At 41.5% G+C, this 16,441-nt stretch overlaps 1 protein-coding gene across 2 annotated transcripts in view; it reads left to right on the top strand.

Annotated features, from left to right (window-relative positions):
* The window catches only part of galnt18a (UDP-N-acetyl-alpha-D-galactosamine:polypeptide N-acetylgalactosaminyltransferase 18a), a 181,045-nt gene extending 166,750 nt beyond the window's left edge, over window positions 1–14,295 (top strand). For both annotated transcript variants that reach the window (XM_086302125.1, XM_086302124.1), the window contains exon 11: window positions 10,370–14,295. In XM_086302125.1, coding sequence (XP_086158251.1) covers window positions 10,370–10,516 — 147 coding nt within the window. In that variant the 3' untranslated portion in view covers window positions 10,517–14,295. The remainder of the gene's footprint in view (window positions 1–10,369) is intronic.
* Window positions 14,296–16,441: the final 2,146 nt, after the last annotated feature.

Raw genomic sequence — 16,441 nt, 5'->3', positions numbered from 1 at the left:
CGTGGGGGTTTATTTTTCCAAAGGAATTTGGACATACATGAATCTAGAGATCTGAACCAATCTTGTGGCGGTTTAGTTGGGATCATTGAGAATAAATAATTTATTTTTGGTAAGACCATCATTTTTATAGCGGCAACCCTTCCCATGAGTGATATGGGTAGACATTTCCATCTAGCCAGATAATCTTCTACCTTCTTTAAAAGTGGGATATGGTTTAATTTAGTTAGATCTGCAAGCTTGGGAGAAACATTAATACCTAAATATTTTATATTTCCCGATTGCAGTGGTGTAGAAGAGGAATTATGGAAGGAGCAATTAATCGGTAGGACTGTAGATTTTGACCAGTTAATTGAGTAATCTGATATTCTTGCAAAAGAGTTTATCAATTCAATCACCCCAGAGATATTGGTTTGTGAATTTTGGAGAAAGAGTAACACATCATCCGCATAAAGGCTGATTTTATGTTCCACGTTCTTGCATTTTATGCCCTTAATTACTGAATTCTGTCTAATTGCTGCTGCTAGTGGTTCAATAAAAATTGCAAACAGTGAAGGGGAGAGTGGGCATCCCTGCCTGGTGCCCCTCAAGAGACAGAAGCTGGAGGATGTCTGGTCATTTGTTCTAACACAAGCTGTTGGGGAATTATATAATATTTTTAACCAGTTTATGAAAGAGGATCCAAAACCAAATTTGTGTAAAGTTGCAAATAGAAATTTCCAGTTAACTCTGTCAAACGCTTTTTCTGCGTCTAAAGAGAATATTGTAGTTTCTAGGTTTTTATCGTATGAGTAGTCTATCAAATTAAGTAATCTACGTGTATTTGTTGATGAGTGCCTACCTTTTATGAAACCAGTTTGGTCAGGATGAATTAAGAGGGGGGTTATTTTCTCCAGTCTCTTTGAGAGAGCTTTGCAGATTATTTTAAGGTCTACGTTTATAAGGGATATTGGACGATAGCTTGAGGGATATACAGGGTCTTTGCCTGGTTTTAGCAGGAGATTAATGTTTGCAGAATTCATATTTGATGGAAGTCTGCCCTTTTCTTTAATTTCCAACAACGTTCTGTAGAAAACTGGTGCTAGAATCGACCAGAATTCTTTGTAGAATTCTGCAGGAAAGCCATCTGGACCTGGAGCCTTATTATTGGGCATACTTATCAGGGCTTCCTGGAGTTCACCTGGTGTCAGTGGTGAATCCAGTGCCATTGCTTGAGTGTCCAATAATTTTGGAAGAGTTATGTTGTCCAAAAACTGATCAATTTCTTTTTTAGATGGGTTTATTTGTGGTGAATACAACGTTTTATAGAAATCCCTGAAAATGTTGTTTATTTGTATCGGGTCATATATTGTGTTCCCAGATGAATCTTGAACAGCACATAGTTGTTTTTTCTTTATTTATTTTTAGCTGGTTTGCTAGAAATTGACCGGATTTATTACCATGTTCATAATTTTGTAGGCGTAGTCTTTGTACTAAGAATTTTGTTTTTTTATCAATTATCTCATTTAATTCTAGTTTTGTTTTGCGTATTTTGTTCAATGTTTCCTGATCTTGGTGGGACGCGTAGGCTTCTTCTAGTGATTTGATGTTTTTTTCTAATTCCTGAATATTTTTGTTTTCTTTTTTCTTTTTATGTGATGAGAAAGAAATTATTTTACCTCTCATCACAGCTTTCCCTGCTTCCCATAGAACAGAAGCTGATGTTTCGGGAGTGTCATTATAGTCCAAATATGAAGTCCACTCTTTTTTAAAATATTTAATAAAGTCTTCATCTTTAAGTAGTGATATATTAAATCTCCAGTTTTTTCTTGGCGTAGTATTATTCTTGTGCATTAGTGTTAAAGATACAGGACCATGATCGCTGACAGCTATAGGGTGAATCTCAGTGTCTGAAATGTCGTTCAGCAGTGAGCTGCTGACCAAAAAATAATCCAGACGAGAGTAGGAGTGATGGACATGTGAGAAAAAAGTATATTCCTTACTGGTGGGGTGAAGGGAGCGCCATGCATCGCAAAGACCAAAGTCGCTCATATACTGTTTGATTATATTTGTGGACTGCCAATTACGCTGAGTTCCCGCTGTATTGAGCCTATCCATGTCTTCATTTAGTCCAAGGTTGAGGTCACCTCCAAGAACAAGAACTATAATAATTCTCAGTCCCACAAAGTTGAATTGCATAAAGTTATACATTTCTTGTACAAACAAATTTGCAGAAGAGAAAAGAGCTTTCCAGTTATCCTTAAAAAGTAACTTCCTTCTCCTTATTTGCTCCAAATAGAGAAATTATTCTATTGTCATTTCTTATGGAGATTTTACACTGAAAAACAATAAGTAATGTATATGTAATTACACTGGATCAGTAGTCATTGTCAGAAAACACCAAGCACCTGCAGTTCTTCTGGTGGCCTCGGTCACATCATCCTGGTTTCTAAACCATTTCAGCCTTTATGGTTAAATTTCCTCTTTATGAGCTAATCAGAAGCTCATAACTGGATGTTTCGATGTGTCCAAGTAGTTTGAGCTTCAGTTTTGATGAGTAAAATTCTACTTTTCAGGCTTTACTCGCCCCAATCAACCACGGCAGATGGCCCCGCCCCTCCCTGAGCCTGGTTCTGCTGGAGATTTCTTCCTATTAAAAGGGAGTTTTTCCTTCCTGCTGTCGCCAGATCACTTGCTTATAGGGGGTCATATGATTGTTGGGGTTTCTCTGTTTTCTCTGTAGGGTCTTTACCTTACGATATAAAGTGCCCTGAGACAACTGTTGTTGTGATTTTGCTGCTGATTTTAAATTTACTTAATACTAATATATCTGTGTCTGTGGATTGCACTCATATAGTATATTGATATAATATGCTGTGAAGTTAGCAAGCTTTACCTGATGAGCTGCCTTTCTATTTCTATTTACTTTCTAAAAGGAGTAATCTGATTGTAATGAAACTTTGAAGCTTCAAAATATTCACAAACCTGGTATGTCCATCTTTTGTATACAGTCTCTGGATAAAGCATGAGATGTGTGTTTCTCTTCTCATAACTCCAGAAGTCATTCACAAAGTGACCAAATTTAACGCATCTGATAGGACAAAATGATACATAACACCATTTTACATCCAAAAGTAAAGTCTGGACAGACATGGATCTAAACCAACTGGACTAAATTCATGAAACTGAGATGCAGTAATTCTAATAACAGAACGATAGCCTTGTGCTACAGCTGGGAGTCAGATTAATAATAGATTGATTGTGTCTGAAAAATCAAAGCACTGAGCTACACTTAAAACAAAAAAAATCTCTATTGAGGTAGCCTCAAAGTTTGATCAAAGATTTGTCCCATGACACGTAGTCAGAAAGCTACTTGTTAGAAATATTATTTTATTGCAGCTTTAGCTTCGAGCCATAACACATGCATGTTTTAGTTGTTTTTAAAAAAGTAATTAGAAAAACATGAGCAACATGTGCAAGTTACTGAAGAAGGTGCCCATCATGATTTATGCTTATCAGCTCATGCTAGCAACCTAAGCTCAAGCTTGGATTATCCCACCATGTGTTTCACATCATTTTCATTTTCATGTTAGAAACCACACTGTTGTTCTCGCCTCAGGGTAGACACTAATGCCCATTAGCTTTCAAAGTGAACTAACAGCTGTGGTTTCAGGATGTTTTTATTAGCAAAGAGGCTGCTGACACTTAGTCAGCATCAGAGCAGCACAGATACACGTTTATATGCATTTGTTATGTATTTTTGGTCTCTGAAATTGACAGTGTTGTTGCAGGAAAAGCTTAAAGAGTGTAGATTGTGCAGCTGACAAAGGGCTCTGGTTTGTGAAGTCTCCCCTGCTCAGAAGTACATGTTTAGACAAAGAGTGAGCAAGAGGAGGTATACAGAGAATCTCACAAGTGAACAAGTGCAAAATGAAGAAAAGAGATGAAAGAAAGAGACGAGGCGGGGCGAGAAAATAAAAGGAAAGAACGGCAGAGGCTTGTGGCAATGCTGGAAAGAAGCGAGGCGATGAAGCGAAGCAGAGACGGAGGGAGGCAGCAATTCATGTGAAGCGGCCAGTCAGTATTTGTGAATTATTGATAAGTAGATCTTTTACAATATTGAACTGAGCTTAACCCCAAGGCAGCAGCCATCAATACAGTGAAACAGAGCAAGAAGGTCTGGAAGAAAATCAAAAACTTATGTCCGACAGCAGCCAGTGTTTTGTGATAAGGGTGAATTTTCTTACATCAGCTTTTTATTTTGTTGCTCTGCTTTTATTTGTCCCTTTATGGGCACCATTTACCTTAGGCTAACCCAGTAAAAAGTTTCATTTGGCAAAAGCTGAGCTGCTGGCCAACGTTCTTTAGGCTGACTGCACAGTCAGCCAGATTGCAAAGTCTCTTCAGAAAAGGTCCATCACCTTCTGTGTTTGAGGTAAACTTAAATCTATGTCCATACTACACTCCTCTGGCTAATTTTAAGAGGGGCAGGAGACTGTAAATGGTCATTAAGGTTGGAAGATGTCTTGGTTTTATCAAAGCTGTTTCACTGAAAACAGCAGCCTGCTCCCAGCTGAAAAGCTCATGTGCTTGGGATTGTCGAGGGTACAACAATAAACAGAAAGTGCCCACCTGTGGGTGTAATGTTGTGAGTACTTTTAAAAAATCTTTTCTTATGTATATTTTTCTTGTCACAAAGAGACAGAATAATGTGCAGCTGTGGAAAAGAATGAATGAATCACAAAAGATGTGAGCTGAATGTTGGTGTAAACTAAATGTTAGCAGATGTCACAAAGCACTTTGAAGGCTATCACAGTTTCTATCAAAGAAAGCCCGCGAGGCTGTTTGTATCTGTAGATGATCCTGGATTTGTATCAAGCTGAGAGACTCTGGGATGTTTGCTGTTCTGCTCGTGTAAAAGTAAACTGGGTGTATTTTAGCATGAACAGACTCTAGCGCCTCACGCTTGCTGCCGCAGCATTCGGTGCTCTTTGTCTTCTCGGGGTGCTTTTACTCACCGCATCCTTCGAGGTGAATGATTTGATGATTGAGCGTCTGGCTCTCAGACCGTCTGACTTGCCAGCCCAACCCCCTGACTGGCTGCTTGATAGCTTTCTGGCTGACTGGCTCTCTGACCGACTGATTAACTAGTGTTCCCGCCTTAATAGCAAGGAATCAATAGTGCGGTCCGACGCTGCACTCTGCAGAATCACAGGCAGGCTCGCTGCAGCATCGAGGACATGGTGCTGGATAAATGCCACATGTTTTTCTGTGCTTGTATATATGTGCCTGTGTCTGTGCATAGGGGAACATCAATGTGTGCGATTGTGTATATACACCGGCTCCGCTCCTGTACACTTAGTCTTAGCTGCAGAGTTAGCACATAGACTTTCTAAGTACATTTGCTGGAAGTGACTCAGGAGGTCAAACACTTAGACAGAGCCAATTGACTGGTTTTCAGCAGAGGAGGCAAGAATGATCATTGTGATTACTTTAATGGGGCACAAGCCTGCTTCTACTATACTATATACAGTAAAAGGCATCAAAGGAAGACTACTATGATTGCTTCCTCCTGCTATAACGTCCCATTAGCGGCCCACTGCAGAAGATGATGGAAACCTGAAAATGTCAATGCCACTCTGGCAGAGTACGTGCACTCTGTCTCACAGCAAAATGGCTTCATTTAGTCAGGCTTCAAACTGCTTTTAGTAACACTGCTTTTGATAGTTGGGCTTCTTTATCTGCAAGCCGCTTTACAACCCACATCCACCCCAATTCCTGCTTTCATCCTTTTACACCAATGCCTGCTCTGTGCTTGGATGAGGGGTGGGGGGTAGCATGTGTGAAGCTCCATGTGTTCCACAGTACACCTGCATCAATCTATATGGATTCTGCTTCACCTTTAACAAGATTGTTTTGAGTTGATGTCTGCTTACAAGTCTCACTCTTCCTTAAACACAACACTTCCTTCCTTATATATGTCTCCAAAAGTTGAATCTGTTCATCTGGACGTAGCGTTTTGTGGGAGAAACATTTCGTCATCATCAGGTGACGTCTTCAGTCTCAGCTGACTGCAGGTTTCAATCTTATAACCAGTACGTTTGCATAATGACTGAAACCAACCCACTGAAGGAACAATGGGCTGGGAGGGCAGTTCCTTAATCTTAATTATGCAAATTCTCATGACCACTGATCAACAACCACTGATCAATGTCCATGAGTCCCATTCACAGAGAGTTGGGGAATGGCTGCAATCACAGCATTGTAAGATAGTGACAGATGTACCCTTTCCCTTTTCATGTAAATGGCCTCCTTGACTCCGCGCTCAAACCAGCGTTCCTCCCTGTCCAGGATGTTACATCCTCATCATTGAAAGAGTGTCCACTGGCCTGACGAGGTGGCTCTTCTGTGTTGTGCCATCCGCTTTCCCAGAGGTTGTTTGGTTTCCCTGATGTATAAATCCTGGCAATCCTCCTGCACTTAACAGCGTACACTGTGTTACTCTGTTTGTGTCGGGGGACCCGATCCTTGGGTTAAAAGCCACAGAGACCCGGTGTTTAGAAAAAATGCGTCTCAACTGCTCCAATACTCCTGACACATATGGGATCACTGCAGGTGGGCAGCGGTTGTCCTTCTCTCCTGGATCGGCTGGAGCTTTCTTTAGGTGCCTTTCCAGCTTTGACAAAAGTCCAGCTGGGATAACCACATTTACTCAGGGCCTTCTTGATGTGATGTTCTTCTGCCTCCCTGGCCGCTGTATCAGTGGGGATGGTGTTCGCTCTGTGTTGTAGCATCCTGATGACACTCAGTTTGTGCTCCAGTGGATGATGAGAGTCAAACCTTAGATACTGATCCGTATGTGTAGGTTTACCTGCAGTCAGCTGAGACTACGTCCAGATGAACAAAATCAACTTTTGGAGATTTACTTTCCTGGATGATTGAGAATGCATCAAGAAGTTCTGTATATATAGAGAAAATGTGTTACCATTATTATTAAAAACTCATCTGACCGTGGCTCAGGGGGTTGGGAAGCTCATCTGTAACCAGAAGGTCGCCGGGTCGATCCCCCTGCTCTCTCTGTCCTGGCCGTTGTGTCCTTGGGCAAGACACTTTACCCTACTGCCTACTGGTGTTGGCCAGAGGGGCCGATGGCGCGATATGGCAGCCTGGCTTCTGTCAGTCTGGGAACAAATATGTTTTTCTTTTGACAGCTTTCTAGAGACAAAGTACCAGCGATAAAGATAAAATTTCATTGTTTCTTTGCCAATTTGTCTGTTATGTAGAGATACAATTCAGTTTCTCCCTTTAGTTCAGTGCCCTTTGTTATGCTTTGTCCTGTGAAAATGGTCAGTCTGGCTTCTTTAAAGCAAAATGAAAAGAAATGAGGGATGGCTCATAGCGTATTTCCTGGATGAAGCTATTATCTACTCCTGGGTTTGGAAGTGCTAACACTTCAGAAGGATGTCCCTTTTAATCTCCAACGAGGCTCCTATTTGTGTCGCCCTTTATTACAGCCTCTGAGTCAAATTGCAACCTTCATGCCCTCCAAAAGAAAAATCCTCTGCTTAAATATGAATTTGAAAATATATCAGTTTGGATAAAAAAGGATCCAAATGCAGCTCTGAAGCAGATGAAGGTCCTAAATCTGAATCTTTAAACTGCAGCCAAGTAACAATGAGAACATGAATATAGAAAGATGAAGGCAAAAGACACAGAAGGTTTTTACATCCAGGAAGGAAAGCTGGAAAAAATGCTCACAGTGCAGGACACGAGACCTGAGCTCAGTTACAGGTCTGTAAAGGGCATAAAGGGAAGAAATATTTTTTAAAAATTCAAATCTGATACAAGATCAGCAAGTGCGATATAAGACTCGGGTGGCCGGTTTTAGGGTTAGCTCGAAGTAATCTGTGCAAAAACATTTTCTCTTAAGAGCATCAGAGGTTTTTTCTCACCTGTGCATCAGAAATGTTGACACCACAGTTATTATAGTTTTGTAGTTTCTCGTTTTCTCGTCTTTTTTTGCATCAGTTCGTTTCCAGAGTGAATTTTCTTACTTCAGTTCAGTTTTTATTGTTTGAAAATGTTCGTCTCACGGCCACTTTAACCAAGCTAACAGACGCTAAAGCTAAGAATATTTTCACTAAACATTTTTTATTTTAGGTCATTTTTTTTTACATTTGTGAAATAATTTTAGTTCAAAAGTATCGTTTTTATTTCTGTTGTAATTAAATAAAATGTATTTTCACATCTAGTTTTAGTTTTTTAGTTCAGTTTTAGTTAACTATAATAACCTTGGTTTCTACTGTTTTCCACATTGGTGGTTGGCCCTTGTACATCTAAGTTTTGCCCTGGGGTAGGTGAGGTTTGCAGCATGTATTATAATGCCAAAAACTAAAAAGGTAATAAGTGAGTTCGTCTATCATGACCCTGAAACTCCAGGGTTTAAACGGACTCACTAAGCTTTCAGGCCTTGTGTTTTAAATATAACAATAAGAAACCAAACAGGAACCCAGAAGGACTTCAGAAAGCACGTTAGTCGATTTCGAGGAATGTGTCTCGTCTCTGGGTGCAGGTGAAGGAAAATGCAAAACACAAAGCATTAGTCAGTAAAGAAGCAGTAATGCAGTCACACTTTAAGCATAATAAACAGGCTTAGCGAACACAATAAAGTTCTTGTTAAAGAGGTTTATTCTTTATATTCTTTCTTGCATAAAGGTGCTCTTAGAAAGTGTGCTTTGGAACACTTTTTCTCCTTTTTGGCTGTGAAAATATTGCACATACTTACCTTGAGCTTCGATAAGAAGCCCTCGAGTATTCCGAGTGTATAATGGGACACATCCAGCTACGGTGATCAGCCTGGGGTCAGCGTAAGGTCAGGTTCAAATCTCAGAGACAGATGGAGCTCCACGTTTCTGTCCCGCTCTCTGCATGAATGCATGTTTATGACAGGTCATATATGTGCATGTATGCTTTGGTCACTCTTACGTGTCAGCAGCTTGGGTTTTGTGGGTGAACAGCTCTGTGCCTGAGCAGCTGTGCACAGAGAAAAGCAAGCAGAGAGAATCGATACCTTTTCAGTGAGCTGAGAGCTGAGAGAAGAGCACTGTGTTAGCGCCGTGCACAGGTCCGCTTTTTTGTTGTGTTTCTAATGTAGTCAGGCATTCGAGAACAGCATGCAGGGTTAGCGGTGTGTTTAGGAACACGAAAACACTGCTGTACAGTCAGCTCTGTCCTCAGGCTGATGGCTGTTCCTTTGTGCTTGTGCATGTAATGCTGGGAGGTGTAGAGCATATTGATTTCAAAGCAGCGCTGGTTCAGTCTCCGCTCTCACTGCGCTCGGGCTCATTAAAACATATTACTGTTGTTTGCCACATAACTAAGGACCTACTTTTAGGTGCCAGCGCATTGTTCAAGGAATGGAGAGGCAGCAGCCCAGCGTGCATTCAGACAGTGAAGCAAGCCTCTTATTGAAAATGACATTGTTGTGAAGCGACGTGCACACAGACAGACACACACAAGCTTTTTGTGTCCCCCTCTCTCAGGTCAGTTCCCTTCAGTCAGCTTTACTGGCACAGATGTCACAGGAGCAGCATTGCCAAAACATCTAAATAACTGTTAATTGAATGGTAAAATACTCACTATGTAATAAACATCAATCACCTGTGGAGGCTGAATTTATAATAATGAAATATTAGCTTCATTGCATAATTACCATAGCACCAAATGTTTAAATATTACTGGACATTAGTTGACCGTACATACACAAAATACTACTACAGACCATCTGTGTGTGGTGTGTTCGGTAACTAATACGGTTCTAATAAGGCGTCAGTCTGGACTCTCACGCTACAGTCTTAAACCGGCAAAAGTCCAAAGCCAAGGTCAAAATATGCTTGAGATACCTGACAGCTCTGCTGTAAACTGCCTCATACGTTTTATGGCAGACGTGTTGTAAACGTTGCAGAGACTCGGTTTCATTTGAAAAGTTGCTTCCTGTTTCTCCATGAATATGGAGATTGTTGCTCTGCTTTTGAGGATGGTGCACTTAATATATGTGTATGTTGGTGTATCAAACCACCAAGCTTCCGATCAGTAGATGACCTGCTGTACCTCCTGAGCTAAAGCCACCCTGTCTACATACATAGATATATCTATATACAGTATAGCCAATAGTCTATAGCCAGGCTATAATGCTGAAATTGTGCATTTTTACCATTGGAATCTATAGGAATTGACTTGAGTGGCCATTAGAGCAACTGCAGTTTTTGACACTCGTGCGCGTTGCTCTTCAGCCATGGAGGTTACTGCTCGTCCAAAAACATCAGTAGAACGTCACACCCGTCCTGCCTGTATGCTGAGATATTCCTCACCTCATTTGTCTCTGTCTCTCCAGGGTGGTCCCATCCAAAACATGGAGTCGCAGCGCTGTCTGGAGCTGGTGGAGAGCCGACAGTCAGAGTTCAGTTTCCAGCTGGCAATTCAGGACTGCACGGATCAGAAATGGACCATCACCAACATACTGACTGTCCTGCCACAGTGAACGTAGTGACACCAGTCAGACATTAGGAGACCTTTCATGTGATGGACTGGTCTAACTGAGGAAGTCTGCCACTTCACACCGAAAAACCAAACTGACCCAAAGCCAGGATGCACCATCATAGAGGTCTGGTCCACAAATGATAGTCCAGTTAGAGATGGACTAACACACTGACCTCAGCATCAAACTAAGCTCTCAAAAAGTTAGTTTCAGTACTGGACTTATTTTTAAGGAGAATCTGCATAGAAGCAGATGTGCTCCAATCAGACACGGACCATTAGTAACCTAATAACCATTTTATACCAATGACCTGGGAGAAGAGACACTCACAGATGGAGCCGGAGCTCTTAAAACTCCCCACTCTGCGATGGAAATGAGAAATATAGCCACTTGTTCCGGGAGACAGGCTCATGAAATCATGTAAGCAGTCTGGTTATTGCAGGAGCGGGCCTGTGATGTATTCTGGCTCCCAGTCGGTAGTTTAAGTTCAGGCCTGAGCTGCCACAGCCTCATCACACAATCTCAAAACAAATATGTTTGCGTGCAGACTGTCATGATTCGGCCGTGTGGCAGGCAGGAGGAGGACCCAATAGCAATATTCACAAACACAGGGATGAACTTAAGAAACACAGCTTTAATGCTGGCAGGACAGAATACAGGACATGCAAAACTAAACCGGAAAAACGTAAACTAATACTCGAAGGTAGACACAGGGAGATCCACACAACATGAGGGAGAACGCGACGCCGAACAGAGGGAGACTCAGACAGAAATACACAGAGGGTAAACGAGGAAAGTGGGCACACACGGGGAACACAGGTGACACTGATAATCATAACGAGACAGGGCGGGGTGAACTGAACATGACATGTACAGGCACAGAGGTTCAGACAGGAGGAGAGAGAGCACGGGGAAAACACAGACATAACGGGCTGGGGAAACATGAAACAACCACAAAGGGAGACGAGGGCTCATAAATATGGAGCGCCTTGAGGCGACTTTTGTTGTGATTTGGCGCTATATAAATAAAATTGAATTGAATTGAATTGAAATACATAGAGGGCACACAGGGGGGAGAGAGAGCACGGGGAGAACTTAGACATAATGGGCAGGGGAAACATGGAATAAAACATAAGGAGAGACGAGGGCTCACAGATACACAGAGGGGCACACAGGGGGTAAAAGCCATGAAGGGAAAACACTTAGGGAACAACACAACAGGGCAACTCAGAAAACATGGCCTAAATAAGGAACGAAATACAAAAATACAAGGAACTAAGAATCCTGGGCCCACATGGCCCAGGACCATGACACAGACGGACAGATGCGAGGTGAGCGTATTGTTGCAAAGCAGCCAGCGTGTTGCTCACGTTTGATTTTTAGGGCAGGTTTTAAATCGTTACCATCACCGCTCGACTGGAGCGGAGCGACCGAGCAGGTGCTGTAGATTTCCTGATGTCACTAAAAAGGAGCTGGTCTAATGAAGAATACCACAGAGTGATTTAAACTGGCACTGTGATAGAAACACCGTCACTCAGGGGTTTCAGAGTGTGTTTTGGGATTAAATGGTTTACAGACAGAACCGCCAATCATTCTGGCGTGTGTGTACACTTCTAAACAGAAATCTGGAAACACCTGCCAGGACAAAAGACTTCGTGATGTGGAGAAGATGGAGCTTCCACGGCATCCGTCCACTGACACCTGGAGCAGTGTGCTGCAGTGTGCACGATTTTAGAAATGCTGAATTATCTCTGCAGAAAAACAACAACTAACTCTTAGATTTCCTCACTATTTAAAATTTAAGTTTTTCTTTTAACTTTATCTCAAAAATCATGTTTCAAAGCCCTCTCAACACTCAGAAATATAACGTGAGTGCAAAGATAATCCAGTTGGATCAAAAACCTACAGTAAAATATGTAAAATATCATAGGTTACACTTAAACAGCTGTTTTTTAGACAGGAGCGACTGTAGTTTTTAGGAATCTTCCCCACAGTCAGTGTGGATAATCACCTTTATTGTTTGCTGTCAAAGTTTCACGTAGCCTAAAAGCTCAAAGCTGGTTTACAGAAGGTTTGTCCTGAACATTGAAACAACTAATGCCAGAAGACCGAGAGCCATTCACTATGATTCAAAACAAACAGGTCATTAAACCACCAAAAAGACAGATTAGCAACACAACCTACACCTTCCTTAAACAGGTGTTAAAAGTTCCCCGTTTCCACAACCAGCGTTGAATTTTAAACTGATCTCATCAAGGAAAACAGTTTTTCAGATGATTCAATGCAGCTTTAAAGTGGACTGAAAGTGGCCCAACCCAAACCCTCCACGATGGCTCACGAAGGAAAATCAGCGGCTGGCATGACCTCAGCATCCAGGTGAAGGAAGGAAACAAAACAAAATTACACAGCATCAACATCTGTAAGGAAGGAGACCGCATCCATAGCATTGCTACAAACTGCAGCTGCAACTTTCTGACGTGATCAGATGTTTAGGGGATTAGCGACACCTGAGAGGAAGACCTCGGTGTCTCTTTGAAAGAATTAGCAGTTCACTAAAATGGGAGCAAGCACGACAATCCATCCTCCACCACCTACTCGCTGCAGTGAGGTCTTTCTGCACGTCTGTGTGGGCTTTTCAAAGGTATCCTGAAGGATGTGTACTCATCACAAACGAGTTATGTGCAGAATTAATGCAGAATCACAAAAAGTAACTGAACAGATGGAAATCTAGATAGTGGACAAGTTTCTGAAGGGGGAACTTTTTTCCCTTGAAAATTCTCCAACAGGAAGCAAAATCAATACAAACACTGGTGTGTGTGTGTGTGTGTGTGTGTGTGTGTGTGTGTGTGTGTGTGTGTGTGTGTGTGTGTGTGTGCGCGCTTAATGTTGTTCTGTTTTGTTCTTTAAAGATGTAATTCCCTGAAAGCTTTGCATCATAGGTGTACAACATGTAATATTAATAAGAACAAAGGGAACCGGGAGCAGGTGGCTTTCTCTCGACACCTATTGTGTGTACAGCTAAACGATGCTTGCAACAACTTGTACCAACAAAGAAGAGTACGGTATCCTTCCCTCACCCTTAGGAGGAAACTGGCACCCACATACGCGTAGTTAATCAGCACAGCAGATGCTGCTCTGACTTACAGAGAGTCATTTGTGCTTCAACTCTAAGCATAGGAAGAAGTAGATTGATTGTCACATGGCAAAAATCAGGTCTGCACTGACTTGTGGCACAAATGTAACTCCATACATGTGAGGGTATTTTCTATTTTCTTTACATTAGAGTACATGAACCTTTGCTGATTGGATATGTGTGTTTACTTCTGCTGAGTCATGTGCAGCGTTTACAGATCTCTGAAATTTACACTGTTGTGAAGCTTTTAATCAAATATAAGTGCATTGCAGTCAATCTCCCAATCATTCAACGCTGTCTAAAGACGATGAAGTCGAATTGTTAATCTGGCTGTTGTGTATTCAGATCTTTTGTTTTCAGCCGGAGCTTGCTGACGTGTCAGTAACGCGTTTCGCGGCGCTGGTAACTCGTGGAGGACTGGAGCTGCTCATCTTCTATCAGCTACTGTGTAGCATCGGTTACCAAACCTTCTGTTGATCTTTTGTTTTCGTTGTGGCTCAGGTTTGTAGATCCTGAAATTTTCAAAGTATCTCAATTTTTGGGAAGCTGTTACTATATCGAGTCATGAAAAATGTCCAAGCTATTTTGTTAGTGTATTTAAAGCAGATATTTATAATTACCAAAAATTAAAAAAATATTCATGGCTAAACTTGTACTGTGTGATTTTTTTCTTTGTTTTTTTGTGATGGATATTGATCACTAAACACTGTTGAGCTAATATTATTTGATTCATAAAGGTCTAAATAAAAATTGTTCTTTTATTCTTAATCTGTGTGTAAACACCATGAATAAGGAACCGTGACATAAAGTCTTCTTTTCAGAAGAATGGAAAACTGTTCAGTGGATTCAGCACGCTGTTCTGAGGATGTACAACCCAGATTCCAATGTTGGGACGTCGTGCGAAACATGAATAAAAACAGAATACAATGATTTGCAAATCCTTTTCAACCTATATTCAATTGAATACACTACAAAGACAATATGGCTAATGTTCAAACTGATCAGATTTATTGTTGTTTTGCAAATTTTCACTCATTTTGAATTTGATGCCTGCAACACTGCTGGGACAGGGGCATGGTGCGGATGGTCCTTTTCCTCTTTGCCACAAGATTTGTGGACTCGTCAGGCCACAGCACACTTTTCCACTTTACGTCAGTCTGTGTCAGCTGAGCTCAGGCCCAGAGAAGCCAGCAGCATTTCTGGGTGTTGTTGATATATGGCTTTCGCTTCGCATGGTAGAGTTTTAACTTGCACTTGTAGATGTAGCGATGAACTGTGTTAACTGAGCCCGCATAGTAATAGCTTTACAGAATGATGTTGGTTTTTAATGCAGTGCCAAATGAGGGATCGAGGGTCATGGGCATCCAGTGTTCTTATTCGGCCTTGCCGCTTACTTGCAGAGCTCTGAATCTTTTTATGGACAGTAGAAAAATCCCAAGATTCCTTGCAATTGTGCATTAAGAAACGTTGTTCTTAAACTGCTTAAACACGCAGTTGTTCACAAAGTGGTGAACCTCGCCCCGTCCTTGCCTGTGAACAGCTGAGCCTTCTGGGGATGCTCCTTTTATACCCAATCATGACAAACACAATTGAGGTTGTATGTTTATGAGTGTGTAGTGTAGGTGGAGAGGAAAAGTACTGTAAACTGAAACTACTCCAAATCTCAAAAGACTGAAGTCTCATTCAACTCATGTCTTTACCGAGTTTGTGCCTGCACCTACTAAATGTTGCATTGGCCCATGCATTTTCCTGCAGCAGTGTCTCTGCTGAACTTGGAGTTTGACATCATGAAACATGTATGAGCGGCACTCTCTGAGCACTGCTAACATCAGTCCCGGTAATGCGGCTGTTTACGCTCCCACTGTCACATAAAGGCCATCATTTGCATGCACACAAATACGCACAAACATTTCATATTTCATGCTGCCATTTTTTTAAGCAAGGGAAATGAACGATACTGTATGCAAAGCACTCTGTATAATGGCTTTACAGTAATCTCATTATGAAAAGCAAGAATGCTTTCCATCATGGTGCAGAATAAAGTGCACATTTTCAGATGGGTTCAGATAGCTTTAAAGTTATTTTTTTATGAATTTGTCGGTAACAAATACCGCGGCAATGTTCATGCATCACTCATATATTTGCACAGTGACTGTCACCTGGGGTTAGGCTAGTTTAGGCTTGTACCTGAGTCACCATAAAGCTACAGATATGTGGAAACCTTAATATGAGTTTTGTTTTATTTGACTAAACGCAGAGAAGTTTCTGATTTAACGTTAATCTGTGCAAACTCATTTGAGTCCAACAACAGCAGTCACCTCTCGAAGCTTCGTATTGTAAAGTAAAGACTGAACAATAATACAGAGAATAATACAGAGAAAACTCCAACAATCGGACAACCTGCTGTGAGCAAGTATTTGGCGGCAGTGGGAAGAAAAAACTCCTTTTAACGGGAAGAATCAGACTCGGGGATGGGGGAGGGGCATCTGCTGGGGTGAGGGGAGGAAGACTCTGACAATCTCAAGGCTTCGCTCACATATAAAGAGGTAGGAAAAGTTTTTATTTAGTTAGTTTATGATGTCACTTTACATTAGCTACTAGCTACAAGCTACCAGCCCTGACAAGGTTTGGCTTGGACTTGTTCTACCTGATCTGAGGTTACCTGACTACGTCTCAGCTGCTATTTGCTGAAGCTTTGACCTGATTTAAGATTTGACACCTAGCTTCAAACCTTCTTTAGGATTTGGGACTTTGGGGCTTGACGGGACTTGGGGTTTCACTGGGATTTGACTTTG

The sequence above is a fragment of the Aulonocara sp. 'chitande type north' Nkhata Bay genome, linkage group LG7, assembly GCF_057382095.1.
Source record: "Aulonocara sp. 'chitande type north' Nkhata Bay isolate Kocher_YH1m ecotype deep benthic linkage group LG7, A_spYH_male_GT1.1, whole genome shotgun sequence".
In the NCBI taxonomy this organism is placed as follows: Eukaryota; Metazoa; Chordata; class Actinopteri; order Cichliformes; family Cichlidae; genus Aulonocara; species Aulonocara sp. 'chitande type north' Nkhata Bay.
This window is presented reverse-complemented; position numbering and strand designations above follow the sequence as displayed.